At 47.2% G+C, this 27979-nt stretch overlaps 1 protein-coding gene across 1 annotated transcript in view; it reads left to right on the top strand.

Annotated features, from left to right (window-relative positions):
- Positions 1 to 27979, top strand: part of KIF6 (kinesin family member 6) — a 389490-nt gene that overhangs the window by 306883 nt on the left and 54628 nt on the right. The window contains exons 14-15 of the mRNA XM_028161152.2: positions 1636 to 1744; positions 14566 to 14621. Of these exons, the coding sequence (XP_028016953.2) occupies positions 1636 to 1744; positions 14566 to 14621 (165 nt within the window). The remainder of the gene's footprint in view (positions 1 to 1635; positions 1745 to 14565; positions 14622 to 27979) is intronic.

The following is a 27979-nucleotide window of genomic DNA, read 5'->3' as shown; positions in this document are numbered from 1 at the left end:
TAGGCAGTGAAAGGCAAACATACATTGTTAGAATGAGCACAAACCGGGGGCAGGGGAGAGGTATGGAGTGAGTCCCTCGGCTCCTGGTGGAAGCAAAGTGCCCCCTGGTTAATGTCGCTTATGCATCAGGGCTTCTCTTTCCGAGTCTCTCATAAACCCGTCCCCAGACCACGCCCCGATTCTGGAGTGTGCAGGGCAGATGTGCAGACGGAACTGAGCTGTGCCCCTTCACTTCGATGGAAAGGGTGGGGTGTCTTTGTGTGCCTCACCATTCAGACATTCTCCATGGTGCTATTTTTATCAACAGAAATCATGAAATTGGTGTCAGATGGGCTGGTCCAGTTCCCCACCCTGAAGCTGGGTGTTTGCAGGCAGGAGATGTGGTCTGTGGCCCATATGAATGCATCTCTGGTACCCTAGGCCTCAGAGTGAACCCCTGGAGCCCTGGACCCTGTTCCTATGGCAACAAGCAAGGCTCATCATCACTCCCAGTTCAATCTGGGCCTGACTCACTTAACAGACATATGTTGAGCACATTCTAAACGCTAGTCATTGAACAAGGCACCAAGGATTCACCAAAAAATATTCTCTCCATCTCCGGAGAAACTTGCATTTCACCAGAAAGAACCATCATGTGAAGTGACAGCGTCTGTGGCTGTGCGTGTTTCAGAGGCATCGATGGGTCTGTGATGGAGGAAAGATTTGTCCTTCTGGGCCTTGGGGAGCTTCATGGAGGTGGTAACACAGCCAGGGCTGCAAAGATAAGTGGGATTAAAGGGATAAAAACATGGAAAAAGGAACGAAGGGCAGAGGCATAAAAAAATGATTGTAGATTCATCCAAAATCCAGCTGTGAATTCAGCTCTTACTGAGAGTCCCAGGCACACACCTGCATGGACCCTCACCCTGGGAGGCATGGGAAGAGATGCCAACTGCTACTCCAAGGGCGCTGGTCCTTCTGAATCTGGCTTTCATAATCAGGCCCCTGAGCACCCCAGCAGGGAGGATGAGTCTGCAGGGGCAACAGTGACACAGGATGCTGAAGTTAGACATGAGTCAGGGCCTCCCTGCACCACTGTCTGCTCATGGGTCTTGCACGGAGAACTTAAGTTCTGAGGAAGATCAGGGGCCCCTCATTAGCCACAGGAAACAAGGACAGGCCGGGATCTGAAGACAGCAGAATTTTCTAGATTCTAAATCTTTCGGTCTGAATTATACTTCTTTTAACTAAATGCCTGGAAATTCAGGATGAAATTTAACAGAAAACCCAAGTGGGGAGTAACAGGAAAACAGGGAGAAATATGGCACTGAATGATGGCAGAAAGTGTATTTGCAGATGTTCTTGGCAATCGAGGGCTTGGCACTCTGGTTTTCATTTCCTTTGACCAGACATTCCAAACCCCACCCCCCACAGTCACATGGATGCACGGCCCAGCCAGCGGGGTGCAGCGGGTGTGGCTGTGACGGCTCCCTGGTGGGCGGCCGCTGGAGGAGCCTGGGGCCACCTGTCTGGTTGAGAGCCTCTTGCTGTGGGCCTCTCGGAGCCGGGGCCGCCTTTGTGGTCGGACTAGAGTGACAATGAAATTAATGGGATCCTGATGCTGTGACTGAGGCCGTTTCCCTGTGTCTCCAACAGGGATGAGAGAGGAAATGTCATTAGGACGCCAGGAGGCCTTTGAAATCTTCAAGAGGGACCACGCTGACAGCGTGACCATCGAAGACAACAAACAGATTCTGAAGCAGAGGTAAGGCCGGCTCAGGGAGCCGCGGGCCCTGCAAGGCTGAGCCGGGCCAGCGGGAGGAAGCTCACTCTTGTCCTCCCTAAGCTGCCCAACCCAGCTCCTGAAAGGAAGGCACGGCAGTCACTCAGTTTCACAGTGAATCGCGTCCACCTGGTACGATTCTCCAGGCGTGTAGGCCTCACCCGCCCAGGACAGCCGGTTACCTACGTCAGGGACTGTTATTGGTAGCACTAACTTCCTCTGCAAGTCTCACATTGCACATCCATTCTCATCAGCTTGTCACTATATCAATACCTTCCTGTTCCAAAGGCAGGGAAATATCTAAGGACTAAGTTATAGTCTTAGAACTCCAGGCCCTGCTGTCCTGGAGGGTGGCCCTGCACTCCTCAGTCAAAGCAAGTGAAAGGACGCCCCTCAGTGACCCCAGGCCCGGGGTGTGCTCTCCAGGCTGGAAGCTGAGCCAGCAGCTTCGTCTGTGCAGTGGGGCAAAGCTGTGTTGTGAGCCCTTTAGAATAAACTTACGCTTTGTTTCAGATAACCCATGAATCAGACACATATCCTCAAACCGTGGAAAACAGAGTGACTGCCAGATGTATGGGTCTAGAGCTCTAGCCTAGGTATAGGTCACACGTGACTGGGTCTTAGCACACAGTAAGTTCTCAAAACTACTGCTGAATTACAGTGAGATCCAGGATCGAGAGGCATATGCATGAGGAGTGGATGCGCGCTCTCAGAAAAACACGTGGCAGTGGAAGGTCCTAGAGGGTGGAAGCAGGGGGAAGCTCCAAAGGACAGGGCGAGGGAAAGGAGGCCGTGGTGGGGCTGAGAAGAGGCAGAGAGAGAAGATGCGGGAGAACCAGGAGAAAATCCTGTCCTGTCCTGAAGGCCCAGGGGAGGCCGCCCCAGGAGCAGCAAGCAGCGTGTGCTCACTGTGGCAGGTGCTACCAAGAAATCGGCAGGCGGAGCTGGGAAGCGCAGAGTCGGCCCCTAGAAGACCAGGGGTTGGGGTTTCAGAAGTGACGAAGCAAGCAGAAAGAGAGCAAACAACGTGTGCAAAAAGCTGGTGATGGATGAAAAACATTTTAAAAAGAAAAAGGGGAGGTAGCTTAAGGAGAAGTCTGTTTGAGAATGGGAGAGAATCAGCCAAAGCTTAGGCCGCAGAAGCAAACCAATGACAAGCACGAGAGAGAAATGTGGGAAAGACAGCCACAGAAGGGCTCCAGGAGTGGGGAGTGGGGTCGGAAGGGGATTGAGGTCAGGGCAGCTGAGCCGGGAAGGAGCCCTGAACAGAACAACAAAGCAAGATGCGGCCGACATTGACACACTTAGAAGCGGAGGGAGAAAATTGAACGTACCCGCTGCTTTCTCTGTGCAAGTCCATGTAGAATAAGAGCCTGGAGGATGGTGGTGAAGGGTTAGCACAGCTGCCACGGGAGGGGGAGAGAAGGCAGACTGGGAAGAGAGGAAGGAACAGCAATGGCCATGAGAGCAGCTTCCACTATTAACCGACAGCTTTTCCACTTGGTGGGGGGTTTGGTGGGGATCTTAGATCACTGGGAACGCAGTGAAGGTGATCAGAGTGTAACCAGGAGCAATCGACTGGAGCACCCTGCAGCCCTCTTAGTCCCGTGACCCAGCAATTCCACATCCGGGTTATCTCTCACGGTTCAGAAGGAGACATGTATGAGGATGCCCACAACAGCTGTTTGTGGCCAGAGAGAATTGGAAACCTCCTGGGCATCCATCCCGGGGAAGTAGAGAGGTGAACCGGGAGGGCTGCCATGGGGTCGATGCAGCAGGTGGGAACCGTGGGTTAATGTACACATGCTAACAAGGGAGCCCTAAGAACACACAATTTATGTAAAATATAAATATGTGCATGCAAAACAAACAAAAACAGTCAAATGAAAAGATACAGTTTAGCGTACTTTAACCATAAGAACAGTTACCCGTGTGGGGGAGCAGAACAGGACCAAGACTCTGGGACATGAATGAATAAATGAATGAATGAATAAAATAATGAGTGTTGGGAAAAGGAAGTGAAGCTAGTGAAGTCTGACAGCCCTCTCCCTCCAAAAATGAACATTCGCCTGGCCACACGAATTTTGGCACCTGAATCCAGGGGTCCCCGTCCTTCTCCATGCCGTGGGCCATGGATTTTTAGCAGTCAGTGGCCGTGTTGAAGCAGGATACCTTGTTGTCTGAAGATAAGCATGTCAAGCTAGACGAATGCTGCTTTACCAATAACGACTTCCAAAGAGCCCTTAGCCGTGTCCCTGCCTGAGACGTCATAGCTCCCGCCAGTTCCTCATTCCCCTGGCTCCATATCAAAGTGACCACGGAGCTTGTAAAAGCGACCAAGGCCTTGGCCGGCCTCCCCACCTATTCTCACTCAGATAGAGCCCTGACATCCATTTGCTTAAAGGCTCTAGCAGGCCACCAGGTTTGAAAGCCACTGCCTAGACAGTGTCCAGAGACCCTGAGAGGAGGAGCCTCTGAGGTGGATCTCAACACTTCACAGGCTAAACCAGTTCCAAGTGATTCTCTCGCACACTCAAGCTTAAGAACCACTGGCTGGGGAAGAACATGCTACGTCATCTTTCTGATTCTAGAATTGGCCTGTTTCCTGATCCTGATTTGTACCCTTGAGTTTGAGTACAGTGGGGGGTGAGTTGGGGTGGGGGTGGCAGAGATAAGGATGTGGTGGTCTTTGGAAGCCTCCTAATGCAGAGCTCACTAACCTCCAGCTCAGTAGAGTTCTCACAACCCGGGTGACAAATGTGCTTTGGATTGAAACACATCTAAGTCACGCAGGATGGGCTGGTGATGCTGGTGGCCCATCGTCCCTGAGGCCATCGGGCAAGGGAATCAATGAAAGTCATGCAAAGCTTCCCTCTGAAAAGAGGTTTTCCCAGCAGTAAATCAGTCTTTTCAAGTCAAATGAAAAGTTGGGAGACCTGCCCACATTTTTTTTTAAATGTCACATCTGCTTAATGTTACTGTAATAACCATCATTAAAGGAATATTTGGTACTGGGGAGTTTAACCTCAGACCTACCCCTTTCTCAGGATGGGAGCTTTTGTTTGCGTTATGGAGCCTATTCAATTGTTAGATATGACATGCTCATAACTCCTTAAGGCAGGGGACTAAGAGAACATGTTTGTGTATGAAAACACAGAGCTGTGAACCAGTGTTCCCACAGCAGACATCAAAATAAGGCCCACAGGTGCTAATAGGGGTGGCCTCCATGCCACCCTCACTTTAGGAACTGGCCCCTGATCCCCTCCATTCCACACGGTGCTCCCATTCCCTCTAGTGGCAGGAGCATCGTGTGAAACGTTTCTGGGAGGACGGGCCAGACCTCACAACACAGACATGCACCAGTTTCTCAGGATGCTATTAAATCACTGTTTCCTGACTCGACAGACTGCCTAGTCTCTCCTTTCTAATAGTCCTCAGCAGCCAGGACCTAGTGGCCTGGCTTGCCTGTTTATTCCTACTTCTCATATCAAGTAACTGTCCTTCAATGGTTCTGGTGTTGTGACACCATGTTGGCCAAGTCCACTAAAGAGGGACTCAGGACTAATAGCCCCCACACCATGCCTTGGGCCAGCTCAGCCTCTCTACCCCATGGTAATTAGTTCTAAGCCCAGATATAGGGATCCCTTGTGATTCCCTCAGTTCCCAAGAGTGTAAGAGTTGCTTTAGTGTTGCAGGAGGGGACGATTGATGGAACACACATCTGTGTTACTTGATAGAAGGGTTCTCTTCCCCTTTTTACCTGCACCGTTTGCTGCCTTCACAGGGGGTTTCTAACTTCTCCCAGCTCTGGCCTCCAGTCTGGGGAAAGCCTGCCTGGAACAAGAGAAACAAGATGTCGGCACGTTAGTAGGAGGTTTGCCTCGCTGAATCAGAGCTTGTGAGCCAGTTCTTAGGCCGATTTTTAAAGACAATTGCAATTGTAAATCACTGCATTTCAGGTATGACCCATTCATCCTCATAGTGCAGGATGTGAGGAGAGGCTGGAACCCATGCCGGCAAGCACCAGTGCCCAGGCACCACACAGCCAACTCCTCCATGGCAGATCTTTCATACAAACGGAATCCCTCACTCACAGAGCACCAGCAAATAGCAAAAGAAGAAATAAACGAGGAGATTAACTGCAGCAGGAAAGAAGTCCTTGCTACTGTGAACTAATCCAAGAAAAGTGCCCCTTTACTCAGCTGGATCCTTCAGACACAGAACCTAAACACAACAAATCTCATGGCATCATCTGGAAATAACATCCATGACACATAGGAGTTCCCTGGTTCCCCTTAGACTTCATTTTTAACTTTATTATTTTTCCACCTGCTTTTTATATTTACACCTGTCTCCTGAACTAGAATGATAAACTCCGAGAGCAGAGAGCAGATTAGACTCTTCTCGGCCTCCCTGCAGTTTTTAAAACAGTGCTGGCCTCAAAAATGATACTCAAAAGCACTCTTTTGCCCGGGAATGACAATTTGAAATTGACTCTGGGAGACCTTGGCAGTCCAGAAAACTGCTGGGCCATCCTGTGTCTCTCTAGAAGTAGGAGAATACAGCAACGGGCTTCTGAGAGCCAGGGTCGGGACTTCTTAACGGGAGACAAGAGAAGGCAGCCATCCTGAGGCAGAAATGAGATGAAAGAGAAGAATATTGGTATTTAAAACGTGTAAAGGAAATGAAAGGTCCGTCCTCATTGCAACATAGCAGAGGCAGCTGAGGTACTGTGTCAGAGACAAGTCTATAGAGAAGGCAATGACATAGATACCCGCCCAGTCTTCTCTCTTCCTCTCTGATGGGGAAGAAATTAAATATTCACTCTATAAATAATCAATCTATTAAGTTCATCACTCTAGACAAAAAGACTGGGGAAAATGTCGTAGGAGCCCCTTGCCTTCAAATGACATATTTGCCCCACTGACCTAAAGAAACTGCCCCCGCTGACATGACAGGGAGCATGACCACAGAGGCCCGTGGAAGCTGTGGCCTTGAACATTGGCTCCTCTGTGGTGCTAGCCACCGAGTGAGCGAGCCAGCCAGCCTGACTCAGAGGCCGGGATTTCCCCCTCTCTATGTGAGATGTGAACACTGACCAAAGTCCACCCACATCTCGCGAGAGTCACCGTGAGAACGAGAATATGACGTCAATATGCAAGTATATAAACACCACCGTGCTGACATTCGTAATCATATGCTCATGGACACTTGAGCCGTGGCCTCACTTTATGAGGTTATTATCTGCATTCCAAGTGATTTGGACTCTCACCTTCCTGGAATACATGACAAATTTGTGGATTGGATTATGAACCGAGAATGGAAACTGCTGTCAGATTCTGATATGGACTTGGATCAAATTGAGCAACCACAGCTAATGATTGCAGGTAAAATTCAGCAGGAATTTGTTAATGAGTGGAAGAAGACTGTCAAATCTGAACCGCTCTATTTTGTACAATTTGAAAAAGGAACTAAAATTTTTCATCTACATAATGCTAATTGAAACGAATGATATGAAGAGTATTGTTGTTGGACACTACCTGAGTCAAATTCACAGTAAGTTGATAAGACAGCTTTATCAGACAATTGAGCCTCAAATTCCAGACTGGATGGCAATTACTAAGACCAATTTAACGGAGCCAATCGTATTTGAGACAACAATACTTTCCCACATGTCTTCTTCCAAAGACCCAGTCAGAGTTTCAAATGGGCGTGGGCTACCATCGAAGAGTATAAAGGTGCTGTTCTTAATTTGCAGGAACACAAATGACTAACTGTTCTCCCGATCATCAACAATCAAGTCAAGTCTTCAGATTCTCAACAAACTGACCCAGACAAAGCTGAATCTGATCCTTTCTACAGGAGCAAAGCAACGTCAAAATATATGGGACTTGTTCTGTGGCTGGTTCAGTATCACCTCAGAAAAACAATGGATACAACAAGAGAGCCAGGAAGCTTATGAGCTACAATGCAACTGGAATATCCAGGAGCCAGATTAAATCTGCACTGGAGAATGCATGTAAGATCATGAGTCTGACAAAAACAGCCAGTGATTATTTGGCCGGTAATGAACTGTCAAATGACATTAAGACCAATCGGATATACAAAATGTTTGAACTAAATGGATACGATCCTGCATATGCTGGAAGTGTGCTGTATGGCTGATGTCAAAAAAAAGTTTGGGAAAACAAACACTATCTGGCTGTTTGGTCCTACTACAATGACCGGAAAGACAAACATTGCAGAAGCCATCTCGCATGCTGCTCCATTTTATGGATGTGTTAATTGAACCAATGAAAACTTTCCATTCAATGATTGCATCAACAAGATGATCATCTGGTGGGAAGAAGGAAAAATGACTGCCAAGGTTGTCGAGTCTGCAAAGGTCATTCTCGATGGAAATTCTGTTTGTATTGACCAAAAGTGCAAGTCCTCTCAACAGACTGATCTGACACCAGTGATTGTGACTTCAAATACTAACATGTGTGCTGTCATGGATGGAAATTCAATAACATTTGAACATCAACAGCCATTGGAAGATCAAATATTCAAATTTGAACTTGTCTGCCAACTTGATCATGACTTTGGGAAGACCACAAAAACAGAGATCAAAGAGTTCTTTGCCTGGGCAAAGGCCAATGAGTGTGATGTCACACATGAGTTTAATGTTAAAAGGGTGGAGGCTAAGAAAAGATCCGCCCCCTCTGCAGAGAATGTAAGCCTGTCAAAACGCGTTCAAACTTCATTTGAGATTGAAACATCAAGGGAGCCAGAAGTGTTGGATTTCTCCTCTCGGTATGTTTCTAAATGTTCTCAACATTTGAATTTGACACAAATGATGTTTCCATGTAAAAATTGGGAAAGGATGAATCAAAAATTGGATATTTGTTTCACTCATGGTGTATCAGATTGTGAACAGTATTTTCCAAAAGTTATATCAGATTATGGATTTACTCAAAAACTGTCTACAAAACTTAGCCAGATTCATAAATTGCAGTGGGATACTCCATTTGCTTGTACTGCATGTGATGAGCTTAATGTTGACTTTGATGAGTCAAGTAGTCATGTCTTTTGTTGCTCATCCTCCAGATTGGTTGGAAAAGGCTGGCCATGCACTTGCTGAGTTTTTTTCATCTTGAGGCAGGACCTCCAGAGCCAAAAGCTAATCAACAAAAACAAGAAAACACCAGAGGGCCTGTTGATCCTGGATACAAATATCTTGGACCACTTAATGGTCTAGGTAAAGGAGAGCTGGTTAATAGAGCAGACATGGTTGCCAAAGAGCATGACAAGGCATATAATCAACTCCTTAACAGCTGTGATAATCCACGTCTAACATACAACCATGCAGGTGCTGAGTTTCAGAAGAAGCTCGCAGACGACAACATCGCTAGGTGGAAACCTTGGAAAAGCTATTCCAGGCCAAAAAACGGGTTCCCGAACCCTTTGCTCTGGTATAAAAGCCAGTCAAGACGGCACCAGTGAAAACACTGACAAAAGGACACAAAAGACCAAGACTTTAGATCCAGTCTCCACCACTGTTAGACGAAGACTCTAACTTTGAAAACAGCAACAACAGAGCAGACAGCCAAGACTCCGGGATCAGAACTCAATCCCAGCAAACAAATATGAGTGGATGATCAGTAGTGTCCTCAAATTTGGCATCTAGTACAATGGCTGCAGGTGCTGGCAGCCCAATGGGCGACAATATGCAGGGTTCCGATGGAGTGGGCGCTTCCTTGGGAAACTGGCATTGTGATTCCACGTGGGTGGGTGAGAGTCATCACAAAATCTACCGGTACCTGGGTCCTGCCAACCTACGACAACCACCTGCACAAGGAAATCAACAACTCTGGAGCGACTGGAAACAATGACACCCAGTACTACGGATTCAGCACCTGTGGAGATACCTGGACTTCCATCGGTTCCATGGCCACTTTTCCCCTCAAGATTGGCAACATCTCATCAATAACAACTGGGGACCAAAAAGGCTTGACTTTAGCTTTTCCACGTTCAAGTCTAAGAAGTCATGACACATGACAACACAATGACTATCGCTAATAATCTCACAAGCACAATCCAGGTGTTTGCGGACTCGGACTATCAGCTACCGTACCACAGCGGGGAACGCACTCGAAGGAACACTGCCTCCGTTTCCAGCAGGTGTATTCATGGTTCCACAGCATGGATATCTAACTCTCAACAGCGGAGAAAATGCAACCGGCAGGTCTGCATGTTGTCTGAACTAGCACCAGTAGCAGGTGCTCCGTTTTTACCAAAAATCCTAACTCCAGCTTGAGGACATGTTGCTTTGTCTCCAATACGAGAAGCCATTGCAATGCCTGGTTGCATTTTGCATGCTCTTCCGTTGACAAGTACTTTGTTTGCAGATGTCCATCCAACTGACGCACTGTTGCTGGCAGCTGTTTCATGCACGACCTGCTGTCGCATGCAAGGACCAGGCGGCCAAGTGCAGTATTGTGATGCTAGGTCGCCTTTGTTGCATTGTTAAAAACCAGCTTGCTTACACTATTTTGAGCAGTTGCAGCAAGTGCCCATGGATATTGATCTATTAGAGGATTCATCAATCTGTCAATGCTCTGGTTGTGCGCATATGAGCAGTGGAATGGCATGTTTCCGAATGAATAGCTGAATGTAATGCTGTAAACAACAACATTACATTCAGCTATTCATTCAGAAATGTAAGCAAGTTGGTTTTTAAAAATGCAACAAAGGCGACCTAACATCACAATATCGCGCTTGGCCGCCTGGTCCTTGCATGCGACAGCAGGTCGTGCATGAAACAGCTGCCAGCAACAGCGCGTCAGTTGGATGGACATCTGCAAACAAAGTACTTGTCAACGGAAGAGCACGCAAAATGCAACCAGGCATTGCAATGGCTTCTCGTATTGGAGACGAAGCAACATGTCCTCAAGCTGGAGTTAGGATTTTTGGTAAAAACGGAGCACCTGCTACTGGTGCTAGTTCAGACAACATAATGACGACAAGCGAAAGCAAAATACAAACAACTAATCCAGTTGCCTACAACGAAGGATACAGAATAGCAAACAGTATTGAGCAGACAAGCACAAGACCAACACTGGAAAATGTCAATCACCAAGGAGCCGTCCCGGAATGGTATGGCAAGATCATGAAGTTCACTTCCAGGGACCAATTTGGTCTAAAAGTCCTCACACAGATGGGCATTTTCCTCCCTCACCGCTGATGGGTGTATTTGGACTGAAACATCCCCACCTCAAATTCTAATAAAAAATACTCCAGTTCCTGCAAATCCTCCAACAACGTGCAACACCAGCAAGATCAACTCATGCATCACTCAGTATTCCACAGGACAAGTGACGGTTGAAATCGAATGGGAGCTTCAAAAAGAATCATCCAAGAGATGGAATCCAGAGAGAGTGGAAGGGAGAGGGAGAGACTGAGAAACACCCATGTGAGAGAGACACATTGATTGGTACACAGCAAACTTTGGCACCGAGGCTACGCTTTCATTTGCCCCAGGCAGCAACAGGGTGTGTTCAGAATCCAGGGCAATTGGCACTCATTACCCCACCTGCCCGCTCTAATCCAACAATGTTGCATATCATCAATAAACTGTGTATTTGTAAGTAGACTTTGGTGTAATGTGCTTCTTATCAATAAATAGCATGTTAATCATAAACCAATAGACTTTATATACACACAGAGATTTGTCAGTGTTCACCTCTCACGGAAAGAGTGGGCAGTCCCGGCCTCTTCAGGAAACTGTGGTTCTCATTGCCCTGGAGCAGAGCCAGGTGTGGCCTCCTTAGCTGCTATCACCCTGGGGCCACACCTCCCCAATGGGCCACGCCTCCTCAGCAGTGAGCAGCAGCTTGGGATATCTATTGTCTGGATGCACAAGCCCTGGGGAAGGTCAGCACAGGTTCCCCACCTTGGTCGCAGGTTGGCTCCCTGAGCACGTCACTAATGGGAATGTGTGTCTGTTAGAAGGTTGGCAGTGGAGGGCTCCTCCTAGCACAGTCTGGATGAGCAGAATTCAGCTCCGGGCAGGAGGAAGGGGACTGGCTGGGGGCATGGAGGGGCAGGGCGGGCCAGGAAGAACAAGGATGTGGCAGACGGGGCCACCCTCTTCTCAGCTCTTCAGTTTGCCTCCTTTCCCTGCTCATCTCCCAGTCCCCTTCACACTCTCCCTCTTCTCCCCCAGGGCTGGGCTTCCTTAGGAAAGAGTTTGTCTTGACAACCAGGGATCAGCAACACACGTGGGCGGGGTGGCCTGGAGCGGTGACAGCTGCGGAGTAAAGGGAAACGGTCTCATGAGGACGGACAGCCCTCAGCCCGCACCTCTGCAGTGGGTAAACCAAACCCTTCTGAGCCTGGCGCTGGGACTGCTCAAGGCGGCCCCACCCAACACTGTGTCTGCCAGTCCTGGGCGGCTCTTTGGAGAGCGTGGACCACCGCACTAAACGCCCCCCTTTGCTGTGCCCCCCGGGCAGTCTGGACACTGCCAAGGTGGTGGTGCAGTGTGGGGGGCCTCACCCAGGCCCGTCGGGCTTCTGTGAGCAGTGCCGCGTTGGTGGCCTGTCCTCCCTGCAGGCTCCTGCTGTTGTGTCTCCACCTGCTGCCCTCCAGCGCTGACATGAATTCCAGCAGCTCCTCAGCCTTGCTCTTGCATTTTCATTGTTCTATGCTTCCAGACTCCACAGAACTGGCAGGACAAGGCATCTTTCATTGAGCAACGAAGGATTGTCAAATCCTATGAAAGCCTAGGTACTGGACGTGGACAGGGTGGCCATGGTTCAGTCCTAGTCTCCCCACTTGGCAGAAACTAAAGCATGAAGACAGTCCTCACCTCTGAATGGCCTGGACCAAACCAGAGATGATGCTGCCCGGCAGACACAGCCAGTATGAGCCCACGGAGCCCAGCACAGTGACCTACATGCCACATGAATGTTTGTTAAATGAAATCCAGTCTGAATGGCATCGGAAGGAACTGCACTCCTCTCCTGGAGGCGACAGGCCCTCGCTCAAGAGAGGACGTGCATAGTCTATGATGAGCCTGAATACCCTCGGTGAGGGAGCCAGGGGTGGAGTCCCAAGAAACGTAACATGAAGGGAAAATGTTGTCCCCTTCCCTGGAAATTCCCGTCTGCAGTCGCAGGCCAAGGAGACAGACGCGGAAAATAGCAGTGACATAATTCACACTTCTTTTCATCAAGCACAGAGCACTCTGGCCTTCGTTTATGTTGTTCCCCTGCCTGAAATGCTCTCCTCACCCCACTTCCTCTAACAAAAACCTTGCAACTAAGCAGCTATGTGTGAAATAATGTGGGTCTTACTGGGATGCAGAAAAATTTGAGAGGTGAGGAGAGAATGGGGAGAAAGGAGATAATTAAAATCAAACTGGCCAAATGTTGACAATTAATGGCCTATGTTGGTGGGTATGTGAGTGTTCCTTCTGTTATTCTATTTTCTGCATATTTGGAAATTTCCATAATAAAAAGTTTCTTAAAGCTCCTATGCACCCATTAAACCCAGGTCAGTCCTGCCTTGTACATGAGCTTTCCTGATGGACAGGCCCCTCCCTGGTCCTCTAAGGGCAGGGCCAGTGTTGCCCACAGTAGCACAAGGCTTTACTGTAGCCATATATTACGTATTGTTTCATAGACTTTCAGTTGCCTCTTAAATTTCATGGCAGAAAGGAGAAGATGAGAAAGCAACTAACATTTCGTAAGGTCCTGGGCTGCAAGTTTTTCATACAGGCCTTATCCTTCCTCCGCCACCTCTCCAGCTCTCCCTGGGGGTCTCATAAGTATTTGTTGGGCGACAGGGAATCATTAAGCAAACATCAGCACAATCACCTGGTGGACTAGTAGACAGCCATCAAAGACAACAGAGACGTTTCTAAAGACATGGGGAAAGGCATGCTATAGTGCTAAGGGAAAAAAATCAAAGCACAGAACCATGTATACAACATAGTCTTAACTCTATAAAACACTGGCTAGAAAAAAGACTGGAAAGATCTCAAAATGTGCTTATTTCTAGGTGGGGGATTATTAGAGATTTTTTTTCTTGCTTTTAAATTTTCAAAATGTGATTTAACATCATCTATAACAGGAGTCACTAAACTTCTTCTGTCAAGGGTCAGATAATAAATATTCTCAGCTCTGCAGGCTATATGGCCTCTGTTCAATCCACTCAATTCGCTGTTTTAGCAGGGGAGAGTTTTCCGATGGTCTTAGGCGACCCTGCTAGTGGTTCTCAACCTGTGGGTCGCGACCCACAGGTTGAGAACCGCTGCTGTAGAGCCTAAGACCATCGGAAAGCACAGATATTTACATTACGATTCATTAACAGTAGCAAAATTAGAGTTATGAAGTAGCAACGAAAATAATTTTATGGTTGGGGGTCACCATAACATGAGGAACTGTATTAAAGGTCGCTGTATTAGAAAGGTTGAGAACCACTGCAGAGCATACATAGTACAGAAAGCTTACAGTCATGCTTTATTCTGGTACCCTTGCATCATAAACACTAGAAATTGAAAGTCATAAATTAGTGAATATGAGAATGAAAATTCTATGCTGGGTAGAGGAGTAAAAATTCACACCAGTGATAAATACAAAATTTATCTCTATTTTAAACCTAGTATATTTCATTTATTTAGATTTTCTTTTATGTCTTTTAATAAAGTATTATATATAATATTTTAGAGATCTCTCAGAAATCTATTATTTTTAAATCATAATTTAAGATGAAGAGGAAAAAGTTAAATTCTCATTTCTTTTTTTTTTTTCCTCCAGATTTTCTGAAGCAAAGGCCCTGGGAGAAAATATAAATGAAGCGAGAAGTAAAATCGGTAAGCAGACCATCTTCTGTGAGCCTCTCTCACGGACCATTTTCCTGGTGGCAGTCAGGTCAAGGCGTGCCAGAGTGCCTTTCCTTGCAAGTCTCTCCTCCTCCCCTTGTCCATCAGGAAAAGCAGTTCCTTTTATCTGGAACTTGAGCTTTTCATCCCCCTTCCCGCCCTCCCCCCTCCCCCCCATGCAGGCCTGAGCTCTAGCATCCCAGTGAGAAAGTGACCTTTTTCCTGGTGGTTTTCAGCAACAGCTCTGCTGGCCCTCACCACAGGATTGCGGTGACAATTGGTGTTTTCAGGTGCTGGGAAACGCCGTCACATCTCCAAAGCTTACGCTTAGCATTTTGGGCTCTGGTGCTCGTTTTTCAGCACCAGCCAGTGAGCCAGGGGAAGGATGAGAAGCAAAACTGAGCCAGTGTGCCTTCCCAGGATGCAGGCTGCTGAGCAGGGCTCCCCCGCTTGGGCGTGCATCTCGGGAAAGGCGAGGTTAAAGCCAGAGGCAAATTCAACAAAAGCGTGTCACAGACCTTTGTGACAGCAAGAGGAGAATGTGTCTTTCCTTCCAAGCTAGAAGACACACGGAGATCCATCTCCCAGGCGGGGCAGCTTCACAGAGGGGATCCCCGTGGGAGGGAAGGCAGCAGTTACCAACCTGTTCACAGAGGACTCCCTGAGTCCCATTGTCCCCACCTTCCTCCTTGGCAGGGACAAAAGCCACTCTGAATGGCCCTTTTGGCTTCTGCTACAGAATACTGAAAATCGTGATAGCCTCGGGTTGTTTCAGTTGAGGAAAGGGGCGGCCTATGTCCTCTTCATTGGCCTGAATGGGAAGGGCTAAGGCAGCCAGGCCCTGCGCCAGGCCCAGCTCCAGGCGGAGAATCGCTAGAGCCTCAGAGATTCTTAACCTAAAGTCCAGGGTCTTGGACGGGGGAAATGCACCTTCATTTTTGCTGACCTCTGCCTGCGGTTTAGCACTACCTCAGTGATGAATGTAGGCAGCAGACCACAGTAGCACTAGCAGCACCTGCCACCAGTGGCAATCACAGACATTTCCATTTCACAGCACAGTTGGCCGACATGGTAAAGTGTCCTTTATACTCATCAGTATGTCTCAATTACAGTCTTTATTAGACTTGGCATTCGAGCTGGTTATTTAATGCATTTATATAAAAGCACATAGATATCTCTGTATCAAAAAAAAGTTTTAAAATTTTGGTAACCTTTAGTACAGTTAGTTTCTCTTAAAACCCTATGTAAAGTTCCTTCCTTGGCCTGGACCCCAAGCCCCTGAAATTGCATGAAAAAAATGGGGGGGGTTATGAGTGTGCATTATTCTGGAGGTAATAGTTTATCTGGTTCTCGAAGGGGTCAGTGACCCAAAGCAATAAGGAAGCTGATTGGGCAGGAAAGCAGACGCCTGAGGAGCAGCCAGTCCGGCAGCAGGGCAGCTGACCCACCTGGCTGGTGGCCGGGAGGGCGGGGCAGGGGAGCAGGCCTCCATGGATCCCAGGACTTGTCAGCATCATGTGACTCAAAGGACCCAATGGTCTGTTTTCATTCCTGGAGACAAGGGGGAAAGACCTTTTATAAATTGCTTCTCCACACAAAGTAGTATAAGGGTTTGCTCTTAAAATATATCTAACTCTCTAACCCCAAATAAAACTGTTCCAACAGTAATGACATAGATTATGACAGAAGGTACCCATGGCCTATGTGTCAATGTACTTAGCTTTGTACTCTCAGTACCTTGGGTTGTCACAATTATAAATTCTCCATCATTTTGGTGCAATAACGTATGTAAATGGATCCCGTTTACCACATTCTTGGGATTAAGCAAGCCGGGGCTGCCTGCGGCTGCGCAGGTTGGGGCGGGGAGACCTCCCACAGAGGAATCTGTGATTGCAAATATGCCAGCAGAAGCCCTGGGTGAGCAAACCTTTGTTTTCTCTGGAGACTAACAATGTTGAGATTCACCGCTAAGAGAAAGTAGCTGGTTCAGTGGTGCCAATCAAGTCATCATCACTATCACTTCATTTCATGCAAGTAGCAGACTAACACCATCCTCTTTCAAATGTGCTCATGATCCGGGGAGGTCCAGGTGAGTGGATCACTGCGACTCAAGCCCAGAACTGCACAAGCCCCTCCTGGTGCTTGGCCACAGGCAGCAGCCCACCATCACTGCATCTCAGACACAAGGTTAAGAGTGAGAAGGCATAAGGAGGAATTCATACACATGTTTAAAACGTCCAAAGTAACCTTGAGGGAAATTGCTTTCGGGAGATGTATGATGTTCCCGAGTCATACATCTTTAATTTCTTCCTAGGGAGAAATTAAATCAAGTGAAATTAAGTTCAGTCCCCAGTGAGTCCTTTAGTGACTCCCAGGGTGAGGAGGTGGGAGCCCTCACCATGTACCATTACATGCGCAAAATGACGACTCAGCTTCGCTCCAGACTGTGCCACACCCCGCCCCTGTGGCATGCACTTGCAAGTGACCTGCAGAGAGGAAATGAGAGCTGTGTGTGCGAATGGCAGGTCAGCCAGCCCACCTGGGTAAGGTCAGGTGGCCCCATCTTCTCAAGTCATTTGGCTTTTCTCTGACATTGTGATCTGGAGCTGCCACTTGCATTTCATTCTCAAAATTCCCTGACACTTCCACATTATTTGTTTTTCTTAAACCAAGCTACCCCAAACTAGGTAGATAAGCTCTTGCCACAAGCTCCTTTTTTTGGCCCTCTCTGTACATTATTTAGATCAATCCTGATGCTGAAACAAGTTTAGATCGGAAACGGAAGAATAAAAAAGTCATAGAATATTTGTGTCCATCGGAGAGTCATTTCCCTTGGGTTTGCTTACCGGCTCCGTACACAGGAGCTTTTCATCCTGTGGGCTGTGTTTTGACCATGTTCATATACACCCTGGTTCCATTTGTCATATCTCTAAAAATGCTGTCAAGCCCAGTCTGTGGGGAAAGAAAGAGACTGCTTCAGAGATGGCGGCACAAACCAGGCCATTTTTCACTCACTGGGATTCTGGCGTCGGTATTTCTACATCAGCGTTCTCCCACTGGCAACACTGTCTTTGGCAATAAAGGACAATGAATGGCTGCTCCCTGGCATGAGGCCCACTCCCGAACCAGTCCAGGAACCAGCTGCCTTGGAGGCAGGTGAAAGGCTTTGACTGACACCTCTTGGCACGTCTCCGTCCTCCATAGACCGTCCAGGCCTAAATGAGAACTGACGTCACAGGATGCTGCACAGAAGGGTTTTCACTAGAGAGCCAATCAATGGCCAGTTCCAAAATCGCAGGAAATGTCCTAGAAGAAACTGTCAGTGAGAGGCAAAGGAAACGACCAACACTGGGAAGGCTAACAAGGCATTCTGAACGTTTTCTTTCTCCTGCTCCAAATGCAGAGAAGGATCCCAACCCACCTTTGAAACAATACTCCTTTAAAAAAGGTTTCTCACGTACATTTGGGATTTGGGAAAATCGGATCTGGGTCTCCATTCTCAGAATAAAGAGGACTGTTTTTCAGTTTTGTGAATTTTTATACTTTAATATTCCTCCGAGGTTTACTTCTAGACCTGCCGGTGCACATCGGCTTCTAGTGTCTTCTCCCAGAGCTGGGCAAGACAGCAGCCTGGGCATGTTGCGAGATTGTGAAGACCTGAATCAAGTGTATTCTTTTGTTACTATTTGTCTCCAGCTCCAAATAACAACCACATCAACAACAGCCTCCATCATTCATTGAGCACCGACTCTGAGCTGTGGCAAGAACTCAACATGCGTTATGTCACATAATCCTCCCAGAGAGAGCCATTACCTATATGGGGCATCACCTTATGTCCTATAGTCCTACAGTGGCAACACCTCAAATCAGGATACACCCCACTTGGCTATTTTTTCATGTTCTGATTTTAAATGTTTACATTATAAAAACCTCTGCAATGAAGATGATCCTATCTTATAGCTGATGCCATCTAGAGTCTATGAAATATGGTATTACTAGAGGCCCGGTGCACGAAATTCGTGCACGGAGGGGGGGCTGTCCCTCAGCCCAGCCTGCACCCTCTCCAATCTGGGACCCCTCGAGGGATGTCCGACTGCCCATTTAGGCCCGATCCCTTCTCTTGCTCCTTCCATCTCCAGTGGGATCGGGCCTAAACGGGCAGTTGGACATCTCTCTCACAATCCAGGACTACTGGCTCCCAACTGCTCGCCTGCCTGCCTTCCTGATTGCCCCTAACCGCTTCTGCCTGCCAGCCTTATCACCCCCTAACCACTCCACTGCCAGCCTGATTGATGCCTAACTGTTCCCCTGCCAGCCTGTTTGCCCCCAACTTCCCTCCTCTGCCGGCCTGGTCACCCCTAACTGCCCTCCCCTGCAGGGTTGATCACCTCCAACTGCCCTTCCTTGCAGGCCTGGTGCCTCCCAACTGCCCTCCCCTGCTGGCCATCTTGTGGTGGCCATCTTGTGTCCACATGGGGGCAGGATCTTGGACCACATGGGGGCAGCCATATTGTGTGTTGGAGTGATGGTCAATCTGCATATTACTCTTTTATTAGATAGGATAGAGGCCTGGTGCACGGGTGGGGGTCAGCTGGTTTGCCCTGAAGGGTGTCCCGGATCAGGGTGGGGGTTCCCTTGGGGCATGGGGTGGCCTGAGCGAGGGGCCTGTAGTGGTTTGCAGGCCAGCCATGCCCCCTGGTGACCCAAGAGGAGGCCCTGGTATCTGGAATTTATTTACCTTCTACAATTGAAACTTTGTAGCCTGGAGCAGAGCCAAGCCTTCTGCTCACTCCGCAGCAGCAGCCATTTCTGTTTAGGGTTTATTTACCTTCTATAATTGAAACTTTGTAGCCTGGAATGGAGGCTTAGGCCAGCCAGGGCTGCAGAAGCTTGGCTTCCTCCTTCAACCCTAGCCTCCTGCTCTTTCCAGCTCTGTGGCTGCCGCCATTTCTGTTTGGATTTGTTTACCTTCTATAATTGAAACTTTGTAGCCTTGAGTGGAGGCTTAGGCCAGCAAGGGCAGGTGGAAAGCTTGGTTTCCTCTGTTGCCTGGGAAACCCAAGCCTCCCTCCTGCTCTCTGTGGCTGTAGCCATCTTGTTTGGGTTTATTTGCATATTTGCTCTGATTGGCTAGTGGGTGTGGCTTGTGGGTGTGGCGAAGGTATGGTCAATTTGCATATTACTTTTTTATTAGGTAGGATTTTTATTTTGCAGATTTTTTAAAAATGGTGTTTCAGTGAGGTGACCTACCAAGTGGCCAAGCTAGAATTAAAATTAATTTCTGTCCAATTCCAAAACTTTTAAATACAATAAATCATCTCCACAAATGAGGTTCATTTAACTTTGACATTTTCTTCTGAGTTTAATTTGCCTTCATCCTGCAAGATCTGCCCAACGGGCTTATACTAGACCCAAGCTCATGCACACACAGCCCAGGAAGATTAAAGGGGTCTTTGTAACGTGGTTCGTGGGCTCAGTTGTGGTGGTGAGGGGGGTCTGAGACCCAGCCTGCCCCGCTCCCCATTCCAGGTGCACGGGCCCAGGGTCGCTTTCCCCTGAGGGCACCTAAGGGCACCCTTTTCTAGTTTGCAGAGAGAAGTGCTGTGGGCTCCCAGCAGCCTGTAGGGTCCTGTGACCCACATGGGTTTCAACTATCGTTTTCAATGGTTTGGGAAATGGAAGAGTTGTATTTTCAGGTTGTATACAATTCCAACTGAGTGGGTTCACTGGTGCTTCAGAAAACCTGGGAGAATTCTAATGTAAACCTAGATGAGGTTTGATAGGAGTAGGTGTAAAGAAGTACTTATGCTTAAGTACCAAAACCACCACAGGTAAGGACTAGAGAAAGGCTGATGAAGGGCAGGCATAGACGTCACCAGGGGCCACAAAACAAAACTGTTACTGCAAAGTGAAAACTATTGTATCTCAACAAGAGGAAACGCAAAAGTCAAGATACCCCCATCCCCTCTGCCCAGCAGCCCTGGGCCTACATTGTGTCTCCTCGTAACTCTACAGAAGCGAGACAGTTCGGAGAAAAGCAGCAGAAGTGATGATTTAAAAGTTACCAAGTAGATTTTTGCATTTTTAAGCAATTCACCACATGTTTATTTTAAGCTCTGGTTGTGTATTAGAGCATTTAGTTTGATTTTTTTAATTATACTTACCAAAAATGCCATTAATTTGGGCTCAATTTGTATTGGGTGGGATGGTTGGCTATAAGCATAAAAGGAAATTGATTGACTCATGTAACCAGGAAGTCCAAGGAGTACTGTTGGCTTCAAAGGTAGGCTTCTCCTTCTTCTCCCTCTTCTACCCACCTTCTCCCTGAACCCTCCCCTCCCATCCCCTTCTCTTGCTCCTTCTTCCATCTCTCAGTTCTGCGTGACTCTGTTCTCTGCTAGCCTCTCTGCAGATAGTGGCAAGGTGGCCCAGGAAGCACTAAGTAACAAGGTCTGTAGAATTCAAAATTCTAGTAAAAGGGATTTTCCCCAACAATGCTGGCAGAAGACCCTCCAGGGAGGAGTGATTGGCATGGCTTTGATCATGTGACCATCTCTGAAGCCATCCCTGCACCAGGGGAAGGAAACCTCCACCTGACTGAGCCTAGAGCTTGTGCCCGCTCCTCAGCCATGACTTAGCCCACCTGCACGTAAACGGAACAAGATTTTTAAGGAATCCAAGAGGTATCTTTCTCCAAAGGAAAAAAAAAAAAGCTGGGCAGAAAGCCACCATGTTCACGACAGACCTTTCAGAAACTTACCTGGTGCCTGAAACGAGAAATCTGTAAAGGAGATTTCAGTTAGATAACAGAGTGATTGGTCCGGGGGGAAAAGAAAGCTGTGAATGGGGAACTTAAAACTGGTTTTCAGCACAGGCACGCCTGCTGGAGTGGAATAAAGGCAAAACTCCATGCTAACAAGAACAGGGATTGTAGGAAAATTACGATTGGAAAGACTTCTCGACACCCATGAAACTTCATACCTGGAACTCTAACAAACCAACTACAGTCTAATAAAAATCATGATGTAAATTTATAACAGGTTAACTTCCTAATACATAAAGAAACACTATATAAAATAGCAGATTTGTTCATCCAACGTGAGGTTATCGAGACAGAAGAGGGCATAGGAAGGTTTGAGGCGCTGAGTGATGGAGACACGAACAGCCACACAGAGGGGAGAGGTGCCGCACAGGAAGGAAGATTCTCTCTCCCGAGAAAGAGCTCTGGCCACACTGGACCAAGGAAAGGGACGTGGAGAGACCATTTCCACTCGCCATTGCCACCAGTCATCAGGAGCTGGTCCCTGTTAAAAAAGCATCGCTGTGGGAGAACCAGCTGTTGATTACATCACACAGAGGAACCAATAACTTGCAATTCATCTTTACAGAGACTTAAAAAGGAAGAAAAAAGTTTCAATTGTATTGAAAAGATAGTTGCTCATGTAAAGAGACATTTTGCCCAAATAAAGCGTAATTAAATGGAGAGAGATTCTAGGGACCTTTAAAAGCAGGAAAGCTGACTCAGGGCATCTGGAGACGAAAAGAGCAAAACTGTTTCTTAAGGTCCCTTCTGTAACATTTCAGAAAGTTGAAATTCCAAGACATGTGGTTATCTGAATGGCAGCCATGCCAGTATGACTGATGTCTTCATGGAATTGATTGAATGCATTGCTGTCATCTTGGGATCAAACAAAAAAAAAAATGATTTGAGCAAGCTGAGGCTGTAGAATATATTAACTGACAATGGGTAACACTAATAATTGTCATGTATACAACAAGGAAGAACATTTGGTTGGAATGTCAACACGAAAAGATGGATGGCTGCCTCCCAAGAGTCCCGACAGGGTGGTCCTAACTTAATGAATGAAACAGGATCCGGGATCTGGCCTTGGCTGGCTGGATTCAGAAAGACTGATGCATGTCAATCAACTCACTATAAACCAGAGAGGCAATTTTTAAATAGATCATGGGAGAGGCTCTTTAATGGACAGGAACTCTTACACTGCCTCCATCCAGGGCATCTTCTCCCAAGGAACAAGATGGATTAGTCATTGGAAGGTTAGTAAGTAGGCATGTCCAAGCACAATGGGAATCAAAACAAAGAGAAGTAAAGGGTTTTGAGAGCTGGATTCCCAAGGTCACGGTGAAAGCCCACCAGGCACCCACTGCCCACTGCAGCAAACACCTACAGCAATCGTAGTCAGCTTTCAGGCAGACCAGCCCCTCCCTGCACAATACCCGTTTCTCCAGAAAAGACAAAATGACACTTACATTAGGCTTCTTTCTACTAAACTACACATATTTCCCCTCAAAATGAACCACGTCATGTTGATACTGTTTTGGGTGACAGAAACAATTACTTTTAGTTTGGTAATCTTCTGATTATTAGAAATAGAGACCCAGTGAGCCAGCTCAGACCCAGGATGCATGTGTGGTGATGGTGATAACCTCATCAAGATACAATAATAATAAGGTCGGAGTCCCCCTCCAAGCTGGAATGGGAGCCAGAGCCAGCACCTGGCAGGGGGGAGGGGGACATCAGGAACACAAGTCCCCCTCCAGAGCCCAACACTCACCCACGCCTCCCTCCCTCAGGGCCTCTCGCTACCTCAGCACGTGTCTGCTCTGCAGCCTGCCAGCCCTACTGACCACAGCCCTGCTGACCACAGACCACGCTTGCTCAGGGCCTGCTCTGACCCCAACTGGAACCGCAAAGCACCTTCGAACGTTCTGTCCCCAAGGCTATCAAGCTAGTTATTTCTTAGCTCCATGTTATAAGAAAGAGAACCTGACTGACCCAATTGATCTTTTTTAGACCTTAAAGACAACAGCTGCCTAAAGATGTGCTGTTTTGGTCAGGAACCAGCCTCTGGCCCAGACGCTGTGGCCCGGGAGGAAGAGAGGCCTTGTGTTTCGGAAAATGGCAGCAGAGAGTGCGACAGGAGGGGTTTCTCTTTCTTAAAGCAGATGGGGAGGGCGGGCCCAATGATGGGCATCGTGTATCCTCTTGGTTTCATCTCCTGGAGAGCTGTGCAAAGGTTTTTGTTGGTTCAGCTCTCATAAGGTGACATCAGTTTCTTTATTCCCAGGGTCTCAAGGAAGCACCTGGCCATTGCCCCTCTGTTTCACCCACTAGTCTTTGTAAAGTGCCTTCTAATAGGCAGTGTTCTATTTTATTATTTTTGATATTGTCAAATCCATTGATATTTTCTCTTATGACTTTCTCCATTGCTTTTGTACTTATTATTGTAACAATAATAATGATGGGTTGTTCATAGCCTCCTATCTATTTAATGCTTTCCTAATTTTTCTTATAGTTTTCTTTTTATTATTCTATTTTTCACACGGGACTTATTTGGGATTTATTGAGGAATGTAGCATAACCTGAGGTTCTAAGTTGAATCTCTTTCAAAGAACCAATTTTCCCAACACCTATTTCGTTTAATGAAATGCCTTAAAATAAAACGCCTTTCCCTCCTGGGAGAGTCGTTGCAGGTTCCCGGGAGGCAGCTGATGCTTTCTAATCTCATCGCCAGAGTAATGTACATCCGTGGCAAGTTTCACTCCGGTATTTCAGAAATAACTTGTCAGGGCTATTCTCATCAGATACCAGAATAACCTGCCGAAAAGCGCCAACTTGTATGGCAAGCAGGCAGCTCGTGGCTGGGAGAGGCAGGCCTGTGTCTGAGTGGGGGTCCCTCCAGGCTCGGAAGGGAAAGATAGTTCATATCACGTTGATTCATTTCTAAGGAGAACAAGTTATTTAATCACTGTACGTTGATTAAAAAGGGGAATGAGTAACCGCAGATGAGGTAGAAGAGGGAGTGGGGGCTCTGTCGTTGATGCTGAAAACACCAGAGGTTTTGCTGTGTCTACTGTTGACCACCCTGAGAACACAGATGTGTCCCTTGCTGAAAACCGACCGTCCAGAGCATTCAGACCCAGAGCACGCTGGGTGGGAGTATCTCTCCCCACGTGGCCATTCTGCTCAGGGTGGGGGTGGCCTTGGCTTGGTGTTGGCTTCAGTTACTAGAGTAGCATGACCCCGCAGACCAGCCCCCTCTAAGGCACAGTCTGCACCACCGCTTCCTTCAGCGAGCCTAAAGGTACACTGCGCAGCTCCACGGCCAATGAGCTAAAGCATGGACCTCAGAGGAGAGACCGAAACCTCGGGCAGACACATGTCCCCCCACGGGCCCCTGTGCTCCCTTCCCGAGGTGTCTGCCTGCTCTTGGGCAGCATTGAAAGGGCAGGATGCTCCGAGCACATCCAGGCTGCATCGTACATCAGGCATCTCATGGGCAAAAGCCCAGCGCAGGCAGCTTGGGTGGGGAGAATAAGAGCAGGAATCTGGGCAGCTTCCCAAGCGAGGCTGAAAGAGTGGCCCTGGGCAGGAGTGCTACAGAGGCCCCTGAAGTCTGCAGTCAGTGCTTGGACAGAGCTGGGGTGGCCTGCAAGGACTGGGAGTAAAGAGAGGAGCTCGAGGTCAGCCGTCAGTGTCTACGGGAGATTTTGGGCCTGAAGTGTCCAAGAGGTCGAGTTCCCACCGTAATGAGAATAATGGCCAACTTTGGTAGAGGCGCTGCTATTATCCTCTGATGAAACTTGAAGAAACTGAGGCCTGGGAGAGTTAGTAAACAAGCCCAATAATACTGAGCTCCTACGGGGTGGAGCCACAACCGGAGCCCAGTTTCTGATGGGGTCCCAGGTCAGTGCCCTCAGGTGGCAGGAAAACCCACAGCCCAGCTCAGAAGGAGGTACTGGGCCCCTGTTGTACCCGGGAAACTCACATGGCCTCACTGAGTTCAAGCTGATGATAAAAAGAAGGGATGGGAGCCAGTGTAGGAAGCCTTTTCCCACCTTTACTCCCAGGGAGATGACAAGGGAAGGAGGCAGAGAGCTGACTGGGAGGTGGGCAAGGGCTAAGTCAGTCCAGGAAGGGCAAACCTATCTTCCTAGGGTCTCCCCTGGTCTGGAGTTTAGAAAGTGATGGAGTCAGTGGAGGGTTAGTTTTTGTCTCTTGTTAATTGTTCAAGTGATTCATGTGTGTATACCTCTGTAGAATGTTCAAAGGCTACCTTATATGCATATCAAACTGTAAGAGCCCCTCTTCATCTCCTCTCCCCCAGGACCAACCATGGCCGCTCTCTAGAGGGGAGTAACCACTCCCCACAATTCAGTGCATGTCCTTCCACCCCTTCTGTGCTTTTGTAGGTGGACAGATAGATGATTGACCTATGGATGATAGATGCATGCATGAATACATACATACATACTTACATAGATGGTAGATAGGCAGCAGACGTGTACAAAGACGCCTTGTTTATTGCATAAATGGGACCATAATGTACAAGTTATTCTGCACTTTGCTTTTCTCCTTTAACAGTGATTATGGGTCTATCACTCACCAATTTTAGTGGGGCTATTTTTAAGTATGAATAAACCATGATTTATTTACTTACTCTCTTGTAACAGACATTTCATTTCTCCCCAATTTTTTTTTCTATCACAAACAATGCAAACATTTTTTTTGTGTCTACAAATGAGTGTTTCTTTGAGATAGATGCCTAGAAGTAGAACTGGGGAGAATGACAGTGGATGTATATTTTTAATTTTTCTGCTCACTCCCGAGTTTCCTTCCCAAACGTTTCATTAATGTGTATTCCCATCAGTGTGTGACAGCACCTGTTCCCCTGCATCCTTGCTCATACATAATAATATTAGTCATTTTAGGTTTTGTCAGTTGGAGAGTTAAAAAAAAATAGTACTTCATTATTGTCTTATTTTGCATTTCCCTGACAGCTGGTGGGACTGAGTGTCTCGCAGCCTTTGTCCATTGGGTGGTTGACTTTCTCTTATGCTTTGGAGGAGTTCCTCTGCCCTCTGGATATTGGCCTTGGTCTTAGGATGTGTAGCAGGTGTTGTCTCCTAGTCTGTCACTTGTTTTAATTTTCTCTCAAGGTGTTTAGAAGAATCCTAGGAAGTTGCTTTTCTCTAATCTTTAAAAGTTGCCTTGCATAAGATTGGATTGTCTGCTCTTTGGTTTTGCAATTGTTATTAGGAGTCATGCCTCACCATAACTCTGCCCCAAGGAAAATATCCAAGGAAGCCTCGGTCACATGCGCAGGTCTCACTACAACCTAATGTGGGTCAGGACATGGTGATTCCAGGTCAGCTGTCCTATAGCCATTCCATGAATGAATGACTCCTGCATACAGATGCTTAAACCTGCTACCAGACCACAAGCCTCGATTTTACTGCTGAAAATGTGAGCTTTGTAATGAGGTAAAGACTGATTTCATTTATTTAATCTTTATTGAAGACATCTTTAATGATGCCTGAATATTTTTAAATTTTGATTGTGTTTTGCAAAATAACTTATTAACACATGTTGAGATGATTTTGAAGTCTAGAAAACCTCCTAATAAATCATTGGGATGTAGTATCTAGCAACTCAATAGCAAATACTAGGGTCCTTGAGGGTACTCCCTTCTGTTGGAAGACAAAAGCAAATAATTACGGAACGACTACAGAAATGGGTGATGTACCTAATTTAACAGACAAGGAACATCAAAGATGTAAAGTTTATTAATTGTCTGCACCAATCATCTAAAGCAAGACCAGGTTAATAATTAAGGTTAAGAAACAATGTATTCCTATAAAAATAGGGGGGGTTGTCATGAAGATGAATCATGAGAATTTAGTTTCACCTCACCCCCAATGAAATAACCAAAACAAAACCTTTAACTCCCAGAACAGAGGTGACAGCACATGCAAAAAGGGGTCCGAACCTAGGAGGCCAGAAGCCGTATCCTCAGGGGCAGAGCTGAATCGGGGATGCCTCTGTCCTAACAGCCGCTAACCAGGGTGTGGCGGTGACGCTGTAGGTGGGCTCAAGAAGACAGTGGCGGCCATGCCTTCCTGCTATTGCCCTGGAAGGAGAGGGTGGGTTTCAGAGGAGTGAGTTCAGAGTCAGCTTTGACTAAGGTGCTGCCAAAGCCACAAAGCTCTTCAAATGCTACAGAAGAATCCAAGAATGTCGAGTCCAAATAAGAGAAATCCACCAAACAGAAGGGTTGGTGGGGAGGGGAAAAGCGCATTTGGCAGCAGTCTGCCAATAGGAAGTTGGCCACCTTTACACTAGAATTCTGGGTAATAAGTAGTAAGGATTACATTAAAAAGATTAATATCCCCGCACTCCCACTCAGAAACCTCTGAGGTTTCCTCATCGCCAAACAAAAATGTTCATGCCCCTTAATCTAGCATTCAAAAGTTCTTTCTCCATGTCAATATAATTATATTAACATTCACATACTTATATGGGAGATTGAGTGGCTTGTTTTAAAAAT

The sequence above is a fragment of the Eptesicus fuscus genome, chromosome 10, assembly GCF_027574615.1.
Source record: "Eptesicus fuscus isolate TK198812 chromosome 10, DD_ASM_mEF_20220401, whole genome shotgun sequence".
NCBI classification, from domain to species: Eukaryota; Metazoa; Chordata; class Mammalia; order Chiroptera; family Vespertilionidae; genus Eptesicus; species Eptesicus fuscus.
Note: the sequence above shows the minus strand (reverse complement) of the source record. Positions and strands in the feature narration are given on the sequence as shown.